At 41.0% G+C, this 21,309-nt stretch overlaps 1 protein-coding gene across 16 annotated transcripts in view; it reads right to left on the bottom strand.

The window, feature by feature from the left end:
• The window catches only part of LOC135501089 (ras GTPase-activating protein nGAP-like), a 76,152-nt gene that overhangs the window by 18,708 nt on the left and 36,135 nt on the right, over positions 1–21,309 (bottom strand). For 13 of the 16 annotated variants that reach the window (XM_064792884.1, XM_064792881.1, XM_064792883.1 and 10 more), the window contains 3 exons: positions 12,788–12,868; positions 6,379–6,503; positions 3,192–3,292 (listed from right to left, as the gene is read on the bottom strand). In XM_064792884.1, coding sequence (XP_064648954.1) covers positions 3,192–3,292; positions 6,379–6,414 — 137 coding nt within the window. In that variant the 5' untranslated portion in view covers positions 6,415–6,503; positions 12,788–12,868. Of the gene's footprint in view, positions 1–3,191; positions 3,293–6,378; positions 6,504–12,787; positions 12,869–13,282; positions 15,713–15,799; positions 15,979–19,161; positions 19,566–21,309 lie in introns of those variants that run through there. The other 3 variants (XM_064792879.1, XM_064792878.1, XM_064792880.1) reach the window with 3 other exon arrangements.

Here is a 21,309-nt window from a genome sequence, read left to right as displayed (position 1 = left end):
TGCTTGAGGTTATTTCTACAGCTACGAATTCAGACAATTTCAACACAAAAAAATTTGACGTCTGCTGACAATTCAAGGTCAATGTCCGGTATTTAAGGTCACAATGTCTACAATTTCAAGGTCACAATGTCTACAACTTCAAGGTCAATGTCTACAATTTCAAGGTCAATGTTTACAATTTCAAGGTCAATGTCTACAATTTCAAGGTCAATGTCTACAACTTCAAGGTCAATGTTTACAATTTTATGGTCAACAGAACAGGCCCATGTCTTAGTGTCTGAGGCCAGAGAGGGACAGAAGTCTGGAGACTCCCATGGGTTAACTTGAGAGCTTTCTGCGCTGCCACTATTATCATATCCAATCATTCTCGGGTTTTATTGATCTGTGAGAATATTAGTTTGATCTTATCAGTTGCCCGATCAATGCCCATGGACAACTCCTGCAGCTTCACATTGACACAAAGTTATTAGTTAACCCCATTGTTGCTTGGGGCCTTTGTCAAGTCACTCAATGATCACTGACACAGCCTTGATACAGTCTTTAAGTTTACAGCAATGCAAAGTTCAAGAAATCCTTGTTCGTTATAGCTAAGGACAATGTACTTTCTTTGCAAAGTCTCTCAGCTTTGCTTAAGCGCTTCTGCTAACTTCACGTGAGATGACAGATGTTCGTAAAGTGAATTAAGCTTCCTGTATCACTTCAAGTTAAATGACTCGGAAGCAGCTTCCGAGAGAATATGAATGTAATCTGACACGGCCTCCAAGGATGAGTTTTACGCTCAGTGTTGCTCGGGGAGGCTATATTCTTACAGACTTAGCAATTGTCTCAGGTTTAACAATCATTTGCATGTGATGGAAACATCTGATTTGAATTGCAGAGGCACCGCTAGTGTGGGACTGTCTCATGAAGCAGTAGAACACCAAGTAGAGACATTCACCCAGAAACAGAACAAAGTAATGACGTTTCATGTTCAGAATATCAACATCACCACAAGTTTTTTACCAAAAACGATATTTGAAGATATTCAAAAGACCCAATTTATACCCGAGAAATTCCTAACACAGACGAAATATATTCACATGTCAGCTACCAACACTCTCAGACTTCTCTCCTGTTTCGCTAAGTCATGAATATGTCAATAAAGACTGCTTATACGTTTTAGCGAAACCCTCAAGAGAGTCGGGATGACTTGGTTCGTACCAACCCACAGTTCCTATTTGTGGAGTGTCACCTCCTTAAGCCAATCAATGTAAATTCTTAGGCCAAACATTGATGTTTCTCTTGAAAATATCTTGCAGCTAAAATGCTTGTATGGTCTTCTTAAGCATATTATTTTTACTGATAGGACATGATTATATACATTTTGAACATATAAAACCTATTGGGAACTTGGTACAAGCAGTAGAAGGTCTCCAGAACATACATTGTACAAAGACTGAAGTTTCCAATCATAATTCATGACAACTTCAGAACGAAATAATTCATCGTGATGATTGGAAAGAAATCATGATTAAGTGGCCGTGTGTTCTTATCGGATACTCGTGGGATGCCTCCAACACTCGATATGACCTCTGACCCTTCGCCAACTACCTCGGGATCATATCCCGCATACGAATCATCGCGTATTGCGATGATGAAGTGGGTGATATCCTCGGTGGGATTTGCCGATTGCAATGGCGTCTATATAGAGACGATTGCGTTCATTTGTAGGCTATATTTTGTAAATGGATGTTTTCTAATGGTCATTGACAGTTTATGATGACAGGGTACGGAGGACTTGAATACATAATGTAGGATCGTATTAGAACTCACCAATGTCAAGTTATTTTGAAGGGACAAATTCTCTTTGTATTCATCATGTCTTGGACATGACATTGGGTCATATCTTCACGATCATGTCGCAGGTAGAAATGTCTGGCTGAAAGCGTCATGCTGTCAAGTGTTGCTTTGTCATATGAAGTGTGGAAAGAAGTGCAAAGTGCTGCATACCGATGCAAAGTGTTACCACCAGGTGGCAGTAATCATGCAAAGGACAATCTCGGAGATGTCCATACCTTGGCCCGTCACCCTTGTCTATCAAACTGTAAGCCCCATTATTTTCAATAGATTCCATTTCTCAATCATTTCTACGTTCATTGTGTCCAAGTCAAGAATGTGAATGAAGGGGCTGCCTCATCATGCAATCAATAGGCAATGGTATAAACAGTTTAAGCTTTTGGGAGTATTTGGCTCTGCATATATCTTGGGGTTTACAGTATAATCTTCACCAGAGTCTGTCCAGCAAGTTAACAGATGAGGGACCCAGAGACAGAGCCAGGCCAGCTCCGTCTGAAACTGGATCAAACGCCCCCAGGATTGTTTAGGGCAAAACGTTTCATCTGTTGTGTTCTTCAGTGGAATAAGACCCATTGTGACGTCACTGAGCCTCATTCTACTGACTTACTGACGTACATATATAGGTGAAATACTTTTGCAAGGATAATAGCGTCTTAAAGAGAGCACCAAGTCCTTTGTTCATAAGAAATAACGATCCGATTCCCTGAGCTTCAATGTAACGATTTACCAAGATGAGACGGAAATCAGGAAAAAAAGATGAAATATAAAAGTGTTAGATAATAATAAGATAACACTAGGAGCTTCAGTTTAACTAGATGAAAAGGGTTGTACATTATGCATAGTGAATGTGCACAGGTTTCAGTTCAACTGTTTGGACACAATTTGTCATGAGTTCATCTTTCATGGGAGTACATTTTCTAGGGGAAATGTACAAGCCTGATGGTCCCACCATTCTCAATGCCACCAACCACTCAATTGAATGACGCACAATGTTACAATTACTTGAGAGATGGCATTGTTTTAGCGCAGGTGGTTATTTCCGAAGGAAATGGTGAAACACTTTCTAAGTGATTACCAACGATTCACCGAGATATCGACAAATCGGATCGTTAGCAGTGGTTGTTGGTATTGAGACTTGGGTGGGCATGTGCTTATACTCCAGAAGGAGTTCACACCAGACCTGCATGCCATTAGGAACTGCACAAATCTCGCCAGTTAGTTCCCAGTTCTTGAATACCAACTTTGTTCCACCTTTGACCAGACCAAAACTAGTGCACATCAATCACATATATGACACATCCCTTTCTTACTACTAGCTACGCTGGAACCGATCAAGGGAAAACTTGCAAACTTACGGATCATGTTCCAGAGCAGATCCGGCTCTCTTCCGATCCAATTTTGTCACACTTTTTGTGCGCTTTAGGTTGCTCTTAAATCCCTTCTTTGTGAAGAAATTCTGTAAGAAGAAATGTGAGTTTGACATTTAGCGAGGACGTAAAGCTGGCTTTTGTTGATTAATCGCAAGACAAGGTGGGTATCGTTGTCACTTTCCTTAAAGAAACAGGTGTTTTACGGGTCATATTCTGTTGACGACGGAGATAGCGACTGCGACAAAAAGAAGGCAGCAGAACATGAATGACTGTCACCAGTTTCCATACAAAGATGGAGACAGGATTGAAATAACGCAAAATCTCAGGCTAAGTGTCACACCAGTCTTACAAAATATCTGAGCAAACCTTGGACTTGTTACATTGCTGTTTGAAGTCGATGTCAATGATGTGTTAACCAAACCAGCTGAACAACGGAGCAACCGTGATTCCGCCCCATTCTGCCACTCCTCTCAATATTTCATCGATTTCATTGTCTTATTTTGATAGAACCGCAAGAAATGGCCTGCGAGATGAAGATTTCTTACCATGATACCGCCCAACTCAAACCAGCGCAGAATCTGACACATCAAATTTCAGTCAATCATAAATTATTGATGTCCCGATCGCAATCGGTTAGGATTGCGATGTTTGTATGTTGATTCAGGGCATCTCTTGAACAACGATTCACGCATAAGTGGGCGAAGCACATCTTTATGGTGCAGGACTGATTCCATTGAAGTGTTTTCCCACGTTAGTTGCCACCCTGTCAAAACTACTCCAGAGGTTCAGCAGTTCTTTGTCAAGTAAGAGTTTCCAGTGGTGTTGATGGACAAACAACCATACAAGCTCTGCCGAACTCAAAGCCAGCCACTCACCATGACTGGAATGGGCATAGAAGAGAACCATTGGCTGTTCTAGGGAAATGATACTGACTGAACATCAGTACTTTGTGCAAGAACTATTGCCTTTCTTGACCAAAACAACATACAGAAATCAAGGAACGCAGCCCTGCCTTGACTCAGCCCAGCCACTCTAACGGGCTAACGGGGCAGTGAAGTGGACCATTGGCTGTTCTGGGGTAATGATCTATTGATGTGCGGACATGACTAGCATCAAAGAGGAAGGAAAACGTCTTCATCAGATGACTGGAATGGCCTGACAATCAAACTCGATTCCGGTTTTATCCTGAGAGCAACTATTGGATCAGATTTTCAGTAATTCCTTTGATGAGAGCCATGCCATAATTGCTTGGGTCTCTGGGCAGGCAGTCATGCTCAGGTCCCTTATTCACCCAACTGATTGTGTGAGACTCTGGGCAAGTCTCTTCGCCACACTCCAGCCATGTATGTGACCTGTTACAAACGCTTGTATAGTTGTGTTGATTGAGCAGCTCATCCAAGTTCTACAGAAAGGTTTCAGAATAGACATAAGTCAGCCCGAAGTCGAATGACAATGTCTACTGTAGTTGATATTGCATGCTGTTGCTTCTTCCCCAAAGGAAAGACAGCCAAATTTCTCGATACATTCGATATTCTGTATACATATGCAAATATTGTGATAGAAGATGAATATTTCAGGGAGAGATGTGCCAGAGAGATCACTCAGTGTTCCAGGGGGTACTGTTTGGTTAAGTGATGTCTGCGGGAAAGGAATGACCGTCAGCCTGACCTTGGGTCATCAATCTCATGACTTACTCAAAGTCAAATAAGGGCATTCGGATCAATCAGGCAAGTTCGTCTCTTTCCAGATTAGGTCTCCCCTTCCCGGTGCCAAAATGATTCAAATCTAGCCAAATCCTAGCTAGGCACAAGCTGATGCACCATGCGAGCAGCTCCTTGAACACCACGACAATGCAAAGCTGAGGCGTGCAGATACAACTTAGGCTTCTCCCAACCTGGGAATACCTCAATCAACACTGATATGAACCTAAAGTTGCCACACCAGAAACTAAATCTTGAAATCTAACCCCAAAACAGAGATCGGTAGCAAAAACAACTCACCGCTATCGAAATATCAAACTCAACATCAAAGAAGTCAATCCTTAGCCATAACCTACAGTTGTCACAGTAGGCTAAGTAGCTCTATCGCTATCTTGAGTCCCAGTGGAACACGTTATCCTCAAGATGAGTCAGAACTAACACTGCTCGTCAACTTCCCCGAGGAAAAACGGGACGCTGCGTTCTGTGCTATGCTATCCTGCGCTATGACGCTGTGCTTTAGTGACATCTACTATGCTACTTGCTAACTCAGGCAACGGAGTCTGCGTGCTTCAAGAGATTTGCGCTGCAGATTAATCCGGTGCATAGCGTCATGTGGACGAGGCCATCAGGATGTAACAGTGTTTATCCTTTGATGTCACTGAGTCACCCCATTAGTTTGCCGCAGATAAAAATCAGCGAAATTTCTTTGATGTTTTGTGCAGCAGATGTATGTTTTCCTGTGGCTTTTTGGTAAAAATGTAGGTAAAGAAGGACAATTCCTGGTCCAAAACTGTGTCTTTTCTGTTCTGCAGAGAGACGCCAGGCTGATAACCACGATTGGCATCAAGGCCAGATTGAACACAGAAGACATGAAAGTGTTAAAGACATCATATGTCTGAATATGGCTTCATTAGCATACAGAGATAAGAAGCCATATGAACAGTTAATTATCCTGAAGTGCGAACAGCGACATTTTTTCTTGGCAAAATGTGATAATAAATCTATGATCATAGCCTGATCTGTTTGCTTACTCATTCATCATTCATCAGATCAATGGACATTTGAGTTCAGTACCTAAAATCACATCTTTCACAATCATCAACCCATTAGGTTTGCTATCAGAAGCCTTGGACATGACTGGCACACCCCACTGAAATTCCCATAGGAAAACCACTGGGTTAAAAGATGCCATCGCTGACTAGGTTAACTCAAGTCTCCATCTCTTCTCAGGAGATGAATATTCAAAGCTGTCATCCACGCTGTTTTTGTCGTCGATGCACAAAAAATTTAATCAACAAATGGGAATTTGACGTAAAGCGAATTCTCGACATGTCTACTTTCATCAATGAAGGATTCTGGAATGAACAATCGGGAATTGCAAGAGTAGTTCTGTCTCAAAAATTTGTCTGAAAGATGTTCAAGTTGATCGTTGCGATGGCAAGGGCTATAATAAACGAATGAATGATACTCACCGCAAACCTTGAAGCCGGCGACGACGAGCCCTCCATGTTTTCGTCCGAGTTACTCGGCTCGGTCACGATGGGGATGCTGCAGCGCCGATCTAACGACCCGGCGATCGCCCGCTCATATGAAGTTTCTGAAAGTAGAAAGAGATAGAGCGGTGAATATTCAAGAATGATGTTCATTAATCGGGTTTTTTGTGTTTTTCGTCAGAATGAAAACAAGTTGTCAACAGACGGCTTATTTTAGCTGAAAGGCATCCGAGTTTTTGTTGGGCATGTGACAAAAGGTGTCTGCTTCTAATTCAGGCGAGCTGTTTAGTCTGTGTACATTTCACCATCATTGAGATCTTCCATCCTGGCAAATAGGGATGTTGACATTGTGATGGCCAGAATTCTATGAGGAAAGCACCTTTGGCAGCCCGACACCAGAAAAACGTGGTCGCTTCCTTGCCCAGTTCATCATGTTTCATTTTTACGCCAACCTCAGGTGGGAAATTTCAGCCACAGAACAAGAACATGCAGTTCCTTGCCATTGAGGTGTCAGATGAACAAGTCATTCATCAGACTAACCACAGACTAAACACAGCTTTCTTACCAATGGATGTCAAATTAACCCCTCACAGCAAGAGCTGTTACCCGAACAGCAACACATACAAACAGGACTGAGTCGTCCTTATTGCAAGCCTGCCTCAGAGCCACCTATAATTACTGAAAGGAACTATACCTCATACAGTGACATCTTTACAACACTATAACTGGGAAGTGGTCACCAACACAATCTGGACTTCCTACCTTCAGCACTCTGGGTTTCCCCCTCAGATTCAGAACTGAAGTCGATTTCGAACCCGCACGTATAGTCCAGGTGATAGTAATCCATTACGTGTTTCTTTAGTTTTGGAGAACTCACACAGAAGAAAAATTCCATCGGACTCAATCCTAGTACGTAGATGAGAGACAGGATAAAGCCCTTGACAAGTGATTTTTACCAATAGGCCTATAGACCACTGATGTTTTCAAGTATTATGATGGAAATCATAACATTTGCAGATGCAAAACCAGCATCACAAGGCAAAGAGATTTCGTCCTGGGGGCATAAGTCGTCAGGTCACAACATCACCTTAAATTCTAAAGGATGCAGCAACATTTCCAACGTTTTGTTGACAAATCTGGTGCAGACTTTTATTTTCTCTTGTCTGGTTCATAGAAGACAATGGAGAGAATGGCTAACGTTCTACAAATCAATAATCAATTGTTGTGTCTGCTCAATTCTTGGAAATCCCAGAAAAAATTGAATTGCAAATTGCATGCAAAGCAAAGTAGAAAGTAAAACATAAATTCAGAACATTGTGTCAGGAGATATTGATCTGGATGTGAAAAACAATCGTTATTTTGAGTAAAACTAATGCGTACAATGCAATTCTACCAAACTGTCAAAGTGCAGTGACGAAACAAATTGACAGAAAGGAGTTGCAAAAGACGGTTACCAGTTTGATTGTTCTGAAAGAAGATCCACGATTTCGACAGACCTTTGCCATGGAGACAAGGTAGAGACAAGACAAGAGACTGATGTAACAAAACAAGGCATATATCAACAGTGTGATTCAACAAATCACTCTGGACTGATTTGAACAAGACTGACTCCAACAAACCGCCTGAACCACCCCAAACCGCCAGCAAAAGAACCTCCAACTCGGGCAATTTCCTAAAATCAGTAACCTCCAAACAGTGAATGAAAGAGTTCAATGCAGGGACCCCCAAGGCCTAGAAAACATCCGTCTGAAATCGATCATCCATTGACCGAGGACAGAAGATCCATACGCATCGCAGAATCTCTAAAAATCATCCATACTACGAGCGTAAAATCCTGGAAATGTCAAATCCCAGGCCTACTTCAACAAAACAGCTCCGCCTCTGTAGCATACTTCGTGTCACCATCACCATGGGAATCAGAAGCTAACGTCCTCAGGGCATCTATAGTGGCACTCATTTCACCCCAATTTATAATTCTTCGCATAGATACTATACAGAAGATGCACTGTTCTTTTTGTCTGGTCGATTTCAAATTAATTTAATTTTTATCAACATTTCATGCAACAAAGAACAGAGTTCAATGTTGGTGTACACTACCTAATATACATCAAAGGAAATATGCCATGTTTTAGCCAGATCTAGCTTTTTACATGTTATTCGTAGACAAGCTGATGCAGCCTGGGGTCAACTTTACAACATTCATTAAAATGCAATGGAAACATTATCGATGACAATTCTTATTATTTCCAAACAATGGTACATTAGTACTATCAGTTTTTACAGTTAACATTACAGGTAAGTATGGAGCACTTTAGGGCCTACAAACAACACGAGAGATTTCCTTTTGATTGACAATCATATCATTGGCTAAGTAGTAGGCCCTTCCCCACCCTCACCCCAAGTAGCCACTCGCTCTGTCATGTGGACAGTGAAAGCTGGATGCAGTTTTAGTTCTACTCTTCACCACGAGATGGAAGCACTGTACTATGTTCAACCAGCTCCTCACTGGAGTGATTGAACAGAACAAGATCGATTTTGATATCAAAAACAACTCACCATCATTTTTATCGACACATTGAATGTCAATCCTAGATTCTGATTTCCGAAATAATCCAAAAATGAAGTTTAAATCAGGGAATTTTGAATCAGACTTCATGATTCGAATGTAGCACCAGTAAGAACTGAGATCATTCGAGTCCATACACAAAGATTCCACACTACAATTGAAATTCACAGACCAAAACTGTACAAAACTCTGAAATAAGATATTTTCCTGTAAACAGAGTATGCATAGTCATACCTCTGACACATAAATCACAGAATGAACGCCCAATACAAATTCCGGGACTCAAAAACCCATCTCTCACAAAACAAATGAGAAATTTGGCTGGCCAATCAGGACCTTTTTCAACCCATTCATGCTTTGGTTCCAAGTCAAGAAGGCTTGAGAATGCCATACAGGGTGTACAGGTAGGCTACTGCATACTTGTGGTGGGATTTGCAAACTCTTGAATTGGCACTAATTTGGGATTTGCAGAGGTAATCCCTATTGTATTGCTAATGTCAACTCCCCTAATCCAATCCTATGTGTTTTTAACAGGGCTAGGCAACACAGGTCATTGCCAGTCACTAGTGACACATTGAATGTGAACTGTCCACCCAAGTTGAAAACATCATTATAGTACAGTGTCCTGTGTATGATGTACAGTGAATCATAACTAACTTAACCTGAAATCAACTGAGACCTCACAAGTTCCCCAAGTTGACAGAATCTCCAGTACTGAGATGCACAGGCTATTGCTCAAAATGTACAGCAAAAGACAAGTCAACTTAGTATGGAATGGTTAACAACCATGGGTCCCCAGACAAAGAACAAGCCTATGAAAACAATGATAATCTATTTGTAAACAAATGAAGGAATTGGCTATTGAAGTGACTGTCACACTTCCAGGGGGTAGGCCTACAATTATCAGGCCTTGTGTGTCAGAAGTATTGTAATCACATACTTTGGACAATTGAATGCCTTAGACAAACCAATTAAGATCTTAAATGAAGGACAAAGGGCCTACCCTTCCAGGGGGTAGCCTCAACAACTTTGGCTTGTGGCTAACAAGGGTTCTAAGACAACAGAGATATCCTAAGCTGTTAATTCAAAATCACTTAGACAAACTAATAAATACATAAACCAAAGTACTTTTCTGTCCTTTCCGTTTTCATCACAACGGGGTGGGCACCCCAAACCATCCAAAATATGTAAGAACATATCAGACAGGCTAAGAAATGATCCCACGGGACTCTGTCTCAAAGCTTGGGGGTATGTCCAGGATAAGCCAAGGAAATGCTTGACAAGGGACCAAAGTGACCAGAGTCTGATTCCAAACGGACCACTTTCTGCCACGTATGGCCACCCTTATCCCCCTCCACTGTTCAAGACTTCACATGCCACTTTCCCACCTCAAACCACTAAACTGAAAACAACAATGCGTCACAAGATCTCTTGAAGTGACACTTTGACAATCTAATACCACTAAATCACGAAAAGCCTGAAAGTCCTTCACTAAAAGTTGGCTCAGGTGGACCCTTCAGATCAGACACCTTTCCCAATGTTTGAACATTTCACCAAAATGGCCACAAATTAGATTTTAATCCACTCGGGAACTTGAAAGTAAACCTCTTGAGAAGGGAATTAACCCCTTGAGAAGGTGAATTTTGGCTAATAAAACTGTTTTCTGATGTAACAAGAACACCAATTTTAGTTTCATGATGACCGTTTTCAACTTGTTGCTGAGTAAGATTGCACCCCACGTAACACCCAATACCAGTATTTGAATATTGCCAAGCACGGTGCGACCATGTGAATCTCTTTGTTACTGTAAATTTTGATACCTACTTCTGAAGGATAGAAGGACAGGATGGTATGACGGCAATACCTCCACTGCCCATGATGTCCGACTTTTACTCCACAGTCTTGGCATAGTGAGGTCCAATATTCCTTTTTTTCCCAATCGGCTGATGCAGAACGAGTTAAACTAGAAATATTCCATCATATTTCAAATGCACATTTCGAATGTCTCAGAGATCGGCAACAGAAGTCTACCATTTTAATGTCACAGCAAGAACGTCCAAGGAAAGAAGCAAGCATGACACATGTTCTTAGCCAATGAATGTCAATATAGGATGCAAAGAGGATGGTGTCACTAAAACATTGTCAAAACATTGTCAAGATTACACGGGTGGGTCTGCAATGGAACATATGGCTAGCATCCATCCATTCACAACAGCAAGTGTCCTACAAAGAACCATCGGATCGCCAATCGCTAAAATCACATAGCACCGAAACAATTCCCACTGTCAGAAAGGGAAAGTTAATACAACAGCACAGGTCGCAAAACTGAGGATACTGTCACCGCTAACTGCTAAAAGCACACAACCCATATGACCGAACTAGCAGCAAGAAGGGCATACCATCTGTCATCGTGATCATTACCAAGCCCTTTGCCTAGACATATATATAAATGCCTTTGATTATGTCTTGATGATATGCAATTGTAAGAATGCCATTGTGAAAACATGAAAATTGTCAAGATAATATGACCAAAGAGACCGATCTTGACCCAGGTTGACATCAGAAGAACTTCAAAGGATTTCAAGGTTCAAGGAATGATCACACCTTACTGAGATAGAGAGAAATGAAGGGCACACTTCTCTCAAAGTATTTGTTTTAGGAATATTTGAATTTGGTTGTCTAAAAAGGCCGCTGGGGTAGGCAGATAATTTTAAAGACAGACTGCACAAACTCCATTCAAAATTCACTGGAATGTTTTCTCAGTATAACATAATAATCTCTTGTTTTGGTTCTACACGTCATTGTGACAGGATAAGACTGAGATCATAGGAATCACCAATCTTAGCATTCAGACACCAGGGACCACATGATAAGGTCATACAGTTAATCGCTTGAGGAGCCAACTGGACTTTAAAGCAGACTTTGTAATCCCTTGTTGTGGTTTAAGTTGAAATCCTCTTAGATTTCATTGTCAACATGTGAGTTGACCCTAATATAAGTATATGGAGAAGGGTCTCAAGCCATGACCTTTGAAAGACAATGCATCAATAGAATGGTACCTTTTATCAAACGATTTGAAAAATGTTGATATGACCGACTCTCACTTGCCACGCCAGGTCATGTGGTCAAAAGTCACACACCACCCGATTTAGGATTTTACAAGGATTTGTCAACCATAATGTGCTATAAACCATACCGTTTTGGTTGATCCCCTTAATGAACATGATTTTGAAGGCAATCCTTTAACAATGTTGCTAAGGACCTTTTCCTTTCAATTCTGTCCAGCAAGATCCCTCCCTGAACCCCTACCCCTGCTACGTGTCAAAACATATATTCTTAAGGGGCTAAATATTTCCTCAACAGTAATCAAATCCACACTGGTGACATCAGATCCAATCAAAATCCCGAAGTCCTTCACAGGTTTATATCAGCAAAAGTTGGCCCAGGTTAGAAATAGTCTGATAAGGTAGAGTGATACAATTATAGCCCTTTTGTAATTACTGAACTGGGGCTATTGCACCACCTTACAGTACATTATAAATTGTCCTCCTGTCAGCGTCACCAAACTAATCACAATGAATTGGTCATGATTATCAGGAGATAATTAACCACTAATTTTGCCATTTTTCCAATTAGGAAACTTGTGATTGATTGAGCGAAGTGATAGGAAAATGAAAACATAGGCAAGGTGGATTGGATGTTATTTTGTGCGAATCTAATACCCAGATAGAAATCACCTGGGTTAACCCTTGAACGACTGGGCAATTCTGAGAATGTGATGGAAATAAAAATTTGAGAAAATGAAATAAACCAGTGTCCTACCTGCAGGGCTAGGTGTGCTAGTGGGTGTGCGCGCATCAAGCGTCGAGCTCTTGATGTACGCATCTACTGAGGATGCAGACGCTACAAGAGAGAAGAGAAGAAAAACATAAGATAAACTGTGAAGATATTGATTATCATGTTTGCATAAGAATCGTAACATCATTCTGTTGTGCACTATCATGCCAAAATCTGTATTCACTTTTACTTTTCAAGTCCAGTGTTTGGCGGTCGAGAAGGTCTGCTGGAATAGTCATAAGAAGGACCGCCTTGATCTCGCTGAAAGCTGCACCTGAAAATTTGACAAAAGATGAAATGGAAATGAATGGGCCAATGGTACATGCATCTAACAAAGTTTTTGAGATGAAATACACCTCGACTGCACTGAGTTATGTCTTATACACAGGGCCTCAATTTTGGACCAGCGGTCTCGATTTTCGATCGAGATACAGATGGCGCAGTCAACAATATCTGATCAGTTGCAAAACATGAACATACCATAATAATCATCTGATCGTTCAATGCGTCCACCCCCTCGCACACACAACATCTTCGCCACGTGTCCTCAACAAATTTACGGCGAATATTCCACGAATATCACTGCAGATTATCCATGACGTACAAAACTATTCCAGGATTGGTTTCGAAACTCTTTTTCAAAACTTCAATGGTCTATGATTGTGTACCAGTGGTTCCTCCTCCATTGGTTGGAGCTGGATTACAATAATGATATGACAGACACCAGTCCATCACCTTCTGTAGATCAGTAAAGTAGCCCGAAAAACTCAATCAAACGAGTTTCATGATTCTTGGAGACACTCAAAAAAGGTTAGAAGCCAGGAACAAGAGAAAGACACAACACACCAGATTTTCAATGAAGAAGAATCAAGACATTTTCAATCAACAAACCTGTGGAAAGATTTACAGGCCAAACCAATATCGAAGGAACCGTCAACAAGTTAACAGAGGAGCTACAAACTGCAGCAAAACACAACATCAAAATTGGGACAAATGCAGCATTGGGAACAACAATATCTTTACCTTTAGAGTCAGCTTCACTGTATACCTGGTTGCAAAGGAGGCTTTGGCAGCAATCCTTGATGTAGCCAAAAGTCAACGTACAGATCATTGCGGTAATATCAAAATGGCGATAATCACTAGAGAGATGGATGAAAATCGAGCAAAGAATGACAAAAGTTTCCGAACACGACTTTTATATCGCTGCACGCCTAGGCCTGCTTCGGAGATGATACTCCGTGCATGTCAATTTCGTGACCACGCTCGTATCGCTCAATGCCAGCACGTGATAGTCTCTCACACGATGTAGCCACTTTGTGCGAAGTCGTGATGTGTTCATTTCTGAGAGCAATTTTCATCTGTAAGATGATGCCTTAGGAAGAACGCCGTCATTCAATTTGGAATATCCCAGAGCGGTTGTTTTTGAAATTGCTGATTACCAGGGCTGTAACAATAACTTTTGTGGGCATTTTATCTTCAAGTTGATCCGAGATTGGGAAAGATGACAACATTTTTTTTCAGCCAAGGTTGGGAACACCACCAAATTCTGGTTGTTCCGAGATTGGGAAAGACCATCAAATTTAGTTTTACCATCCAAAGATGTTTTGATAGCAGCGTGTTATCAGTTGAGGAGGAGGAGACCAGACAGTTTGATAATCAGCAAACAAGGGCAAAGTTCAGGTCAGAAGAGGCATTTCCTGGCCTGAGAGGAGTACGACCTCAAAGGAGCTTAGTACTGAGGGTACCAAAACAAACCTCCTTCTAAAATCTAAAGGTGTTTTGACCTAGTGTTCACCAGTGGGAGGGAAAATATTTCCAATTTGGGGAAAATTAAGTTTCTGACATTGAAATCATTGCCACATCTATTTTAGTACCTTCAGGGATTGGCCTAAAATATGAAACAATCTCTCAATCACAAATAACAAAACAGTTGTGTTAGTTTTAATAAAATCTCTATTTTGGTACAAAATTCGACTCACATGATTCGATATCACATGATTCACCAAGGTTGTTTTCGTGATCCAACCACTCGCATTTCGTCACAAAATAATTCAAGGGACACGAAGAAGTTGATCTTTATTCCCTGCGTAGAAAATCACTTCGGCGCAAATTGATTCTCATGAGACCAGCAACACAGATTTCAAAGGATGAATATTGCAATTAATACATTCACCCTTTTGCGGTACTTTGGACAATCAGGTAAATTAGTTGATTGTTTTCAATATATTGCTATTTTGATCATGATATATCAAAATAGAACCAAATAGTTCTCTGATGTTGGCATTTAGAAACTGCGTTTCCGCAAGTTCTGGCACGTTTTGTCCACATCTCACTTGATGAGGATATATGACAAACTGTCACGCGACTATTCAAAGTACCAAAATGCCTATCCCAAAATATCAACCATGTACTTGGTAAGTCGAAACGTGAATTCTCTTCTTATACATTCACAGAAATCCGACGGTAATCTACGACTAGTATAACGGTGCCACCAGGGGCATCACATTTTTATTTGAGGACCAAACGAGAATACGTACAGACTTGAATACACAGATCACTGACACGAAATTAGAGAAATAGTTCCACTAAACAGAAAGGGAGATCAATATTAGTTGATATTCCAAAATTTCTCAATGTTTCAACTCCTATCCTTCAGGCCTTTCTAACTGTGCATCAGCATGACATCACCAATATAGTCAAAGTGTATCACACCCAGTATTCAGGCCCTCGACAATGACAGAGAACAATAGGAATTGTTATAGCAAGCTGTGACAACAACTTCTGTCAAGCCAGGAAAATCCATAATCTCAGGTTTGATAACAGTAGACATGCAATCGAATGTGGATAACCTGAGCCTACAACGATAGATTATCACCTGATTGAAAGATGATGACCATCTAGGTCCATGGATTGAGCCAACAGATAATTTTTTGCACTTATTATCCTCATAACCAACATTTCTCAAAATGAAATATGATATCCACAAGAATCTCTCACCAATATATCCCAACACCGATACCATATGCGCTATATGTACGAAAAATATCCAAACTAGCGAATATTCAACTCCCTGGTCGCCAAATTAGGGTCAGACGGAATAACATTGGGAACTTTTCCAACTGCTTACATTAAGTATCTATTAGTCAGTCAGTGTTGAACTATCCCATGTTAAATGGCTCCGCGCACCCAACGCTCGCTACTACACATCAATACATATTTACCAACATAAATTCAAAACGGCATTTTACTTGAGGCCAAATGAAACTTGTATTCCGTTACTTAAAGCAACTGTCTGATAGTTTGTGATTGATAAAGCCTACTTTTAAGTCAGGATCAATTTTAGATGGTTATGGATCAGATTGACCAATATCCATTGTCGAATTGGTGAGGGGAGGGGAGGGGACAATGCCAAAGACTGGCTTCGGAATGACGATTTCCATGACCAGAGAACCGATAGAACAAACAGATGAAGCCAATCAAAGCACACAGATTGTTGCCATGAAAGAAACAAACAAAATATCTTCACTGGCCTCAGGGGAATCGCTTTGCAATTCTGATGAAGTGTCATTGAAAAAAGTCGTCCTATTGATTGATATGAAGAGTGATGCTTTTGTAGGACTAGCATACTAAAATGATAATTACGACGAGTTGGAAGGGTAATACAAGTTCAATACGATATGCCATTACTATAAAGTACAATAAAGCCTTAGCTCCAGCAGGAAGAACTAGAATATACAAAGCAGGCCTTCATCTGGATAGTTTTAGAAGATACCAAATAATAACATTGCTTAGCCTAGCAAGTATTTACGGATTCAGTGACAATACAGATCTAGATCCAGAAATGCGTTGTCATGAATACACCCAACACTGAACAACTCTGAACACAATTGTAACTGAATGAGGGGAATTTAACCTCTGCAGCAGCTCCAGTTCCAAGACAGCATTACTTGGCAATAAATCTGCAGCAAAGCCAAAATGCTCCACTGCACCTTACTAAATCAACTGGCAGGGCATACCATAGTCATTTCAGCCAACTTCAATTTCTATTACAAATGAATGACAAACTCAAATTGTGGCACATCCCATCTCTGCACAAGTCTGACTCAAAGCATCTATTGGCCAGAATCTTCATCAAGGCCAAAATGCTCAAATGAACTGTTTATCCAGACGTCAGCCAATTAACTCAAATCATAGTGCAATACCCCATGCCCTGTCTGCCAAACCTGAACCCCCAGCGTTTATAAGAAATGCTTGATGCCCGAAGGCTTTCCTTCCAACATTGAAATGATGTTTCCACCGAGTGTTACAAATTGAAATCATCAGATTCCACAGGTTGTTGCGTTCCATCATTAAAACATCCCTGAATTCACCACGTAACAGACTTGGAGATGATTACAACTCGGCAGGCATCTTCCAAGGTGCACTGCCAAGAACTGCAGTGAACTTGTCTGAATAGATTTACCATCTTTCTTAGCAACAAAGCCAATACCGTGCCAAGGGATCAGAAGAAGGAAACCCTCCAAAGCAACAGAGACGACTTGAAGAAAATCAACACAAAAACTACACAGTGTGCATAATCCGATTTCAACAGCAACTTCAAAATATTCAAGATGAGCATACTGTACTCTATCTCACAGTATTCATGATGACACTTTCAACATTTTCAATGTTGGGAGAGCAATCTATATCAAAGCATAGGAAAGGATGATCGATGGGTGTAGGAGGTGCTAGAGATGGTGAGGAGGTCCTTAGATGAATGAAGGAATTGACTGGCGTTCATAGTGGAGTGCACTTGAAATGTACATAGTACAGAGTACATTTCAATGCATCCTATAAAGGTGTGGACTGCTGAGGTTTTTGGTCATGAAGGCAAATAGCTTGGGCACAGCTTCTGCCAATATCTGCACAACAGAGTTTTCCGACACATGCAGGCCGTCGCTACATTTTGAAATGCAGCACAGATGGTCTGCTTGCTGCAAATGCAATCATTCTGTGACAGATTCATGATAAATTTGTACATTTACCCAGATAACGCGCATTCCCACAGTCATTTGTCTGTAGAACTTTATCAAATTATTCCAAGTGCAACATTATCATGTACTCTAGCCTCACCTATCTAAGACTGGTTGATTAGTTGTTGCCGTATAGAAACAAGGACCAAGCCGGAAGGAATATGAATGATGTCATGGCCATCAGACAACTTGGAGTCGCCAACTTGCTGAGTAATCAAATTGAACATGTTGAATAGCAGTAAAGCATAAGAACCAGTCATAGATCAGTGAAATCAGAGTATTATGCTGTCATACAGAAGTGTGGTGCCATGGAAAAGCTATACAGTACCCTGCATGAAGTCTGTTTTAAAGATCTGAAGAAGGATATTATTCTAAATTGCAAAATAGATATCAAGTAAGTTGACAATGTATAAAGCTGGCTACAGACCAATTTATCACTAAAGATTGTATTAACTCGGACTATGACAGAACATTCAATGGGTCATCAATAATTCGGAAGTGCAAATTAGATCAATGCCTCAGTTCAAAAGGCCTCGCTGTTAGTGCTCCGACCTCATGTTCGGGGTCATGAAGTCCCTTTGATAGGTTCAGTCCGAGACGTGACATTCGTAGATGGGTAGGCCTAATATATCATGCAGGGTGATTAGAAATGGAAAGGACTTGTCACTGTGACCCATGCTTGGATGAAAAACTTGCATGAAAGGGACTGGACTGAAAACAGAGCATCATTCCCTTATTTTTCAATGGCCAAGATGATTGTCTGTTGTAGCACCCTCTTCAGAGGAACTCTGTAACAAACATATCTCTTCATCTCGGTGTGATAACCTGATGGGTACTCATATCGCAAGGTCGACCAAGTTATTGCACTGAGATGATGAATTTCTCTTAATTCTATCACCAAGAACAGGTACAAACAACAGAATTTTCATCACCATCCTGAACTTTCTCACCATCTTGCAATGTAAATCGCCAAGGTTATCACTCCAAGACGATTCTTACAAAGAAATTCTGTGTCCTGACGAGATATCTGGTGCTGAGGATGATATTCTTGTGATTAACTGAGAATAGCCAAGATAAAAAGGATGTTCAGGTCAAGAAAACAATGCCTAGGTGCTGTAAAGATTGATAGATTGCTTACGAACTGGAGGTTAATCAGGGCAAACCCCGGAGTCCTGAGAAGAATGCACCTGGCCATCACAGGAAGCCCCCTGGAACTATCACTGCATATCTGAAATATCACATCCCTGAGAATAGAGTAAAACACTTTCTGAGGGATTTTTAACAGGGAGGACATGCAATCACTCAGGAAAGAAAAGGAATGACATGCCAACTACTAAAAGAACTTACTAAGATGCATGGATGCTGCGATACTATTCCGATAGTTAAGGTTCCGTGTAACACGACTTTTGTGGCGCCGCCGAAATCTGAACAATCCACTCAACATTTTGATTCAGAGGTCGAGAAAGAGTGTCCAGAAGAAAAATATAGAGTTGTGGAAGGGAGCCCTACCCTTTGTAAAGAAGAGTCAGCTTTTTGGTTTGATATAACTTCTGTGTCAGTGTTCCTTTGAAACCAAGAGTGTACAACGTGAACACTACCCTACTGGTCAGCCTCTGGTTTCCTTGTCGGCCAGACTTGACCAAAATGTCTACAATCTATTTCCTCCCAAGAAAACCAGTGAGGCAACTGCGCTACAGATGGACTGCCGACAAGATACAGCGCCTAACTGAATTGCTCGGGTTCCACAAAACAACCAATGATGACTGAACAGGAATTGCTGGTATTATTCAACGTAATGTTGCAAAAAAAGTCTACAGCATTCTCATCTGTCTCAGTCACCCTATTTTTCCCATCATGCTAACAAGAGAGAATGCAGGATATTTCAACCACCAGTTTTGTGCGTAATGCTACACTCAAGAACAGAGTAGATGTCAGCTTTATGAATGAGCTGCAGTAGATACCGCAGTAGAATACCTTCCAAATGCCACAAAAAGGGTAGAGACTGTTTAGCCTAACACACGAAAGTACTCGACAAAAGAGGATAGATGCACTCAAAACACCACGAGAGCAAACCTAAGCTAAGGGTGTGGCAAAATCATAGTTCTCACCATGTCGACGTCGCAAACGGAAAGACATCGCTGTATCAAGGTAATCCTCCAAGAAAGATTTGAAACCTCCTTCCAGTCCAAATATGCTTTGAATGATACCAATATCTAAATCTCAAAGCAGCACATCCGAAAAAAACATCCTCTTTTACAAGACAATTTCCGGCTATCTGAACTCTCGTTGCTACACTGATCCTTGGATTAACTCTCCTGAACTTTGAATGGATCTTGAAATTAGATCCTTCCAGTCAGGTAGACTGGCCAGACTCGCATCCAGTCAGGTCAATTTAAATCGAAAATGCAATCGAACGCGAGAATCGCTACGAGTACGTAAGAATCTATCCTACATATTGAAACATCAGGGTGAATCTTCGTCTGAGTTAAATTTAAAACTCAAGTGCAATCCAACCAGCGAATGATCTAAATCGATGCTGAAGATGAGTCACGTCTCTGTTGAAATATATCAGAACCCATGGGATAGAATTTTACGCCAAGTCGATCCAGAGTCCACACCTAGAAATGGGCTCAGATGGTCTGGGAAGTGATAATGGCTCTCCCACGCCAATACAGTTACTGCAAGGATGGGAGCTTTCCTGAAGACTTCTTGATGTGATGCTTCACTTGGGCCGAAAGACCATAGAGGGCTGGGATGTCAAGCAAGAACTTGAGTCAACCAACCAACAGAGTGAACCCAAGAGCTCGTCCTCTTACACTGTCTTTCTTGATCCAGATCAACAGAAGCCAGTAAGGCTGTCGAAAGTCTCAATAGGTTTCATCCACAGACCACACCCTTTGACTTCTCAAAGAATCTCCAAACCTTCCTACAACAGGTTTGATCAGTGACTTTGAGACCTCAAAGAATCTTTACGAAACTTATTCAATTTCCATCCTAATTCCCCAGCTAAAGCGCCTCATGAACAAACCTTTGGCAAGAGCGAAAAAACTTGTGCCAACATGAGTCTACTTGCCCGGAACAACTGAATCATATCAAATCGGTACAGGTATATCCGTCAATATTCCGCCATTGTTTTTGTTACCATGCACCTGGCAGAGTAGAATACAAGTGGCCACCACTCTTCACCAATTTACATCAAGGTACCTCTACAAAGTGCCTTGAAGTTTCAAAATCGTTATTTCAGTTGACATCATATTCTGACTCATAAACGCAGTGAGTCTGTCACGTCAAGAAGGGGGACAGTGTATGGGGATTGTACAGATGGAGTTCAGTAATACGATGCAATACACAATGAGGAGCACACTCTCTCAATAAAGAAAATATGCACCCAGCAAACTTGTGCTGCTGTGACCTTTGACAATTATCTCTGTGTTGAGCAATAATTTAAGTATTGCGGTCTGGTCTGCAACTTTCAAAGGGTTAAAGATACCATCG

The sequence above is a fragment of the Lineus longissimus genome, chromosome 17 (genome assembly GCF_910592395.1).
Source record: "Lineus longissimus chromosome 17, tnLinLong1.2, whole genome shotgun sequence".
NCBI classification, from domain to species: domain Eukaryota; kingdom Metazoa; phylum Nemertea; class Pilidiophora; order Heteronemertea; family Lineidae; genus Lineus; species Lineus longissimus.
The sequence above is the reverse complement of the archived record's forward strand: the minus strand, read 5'-3'. Positions and strand labels throughout refer to the sequence as shown.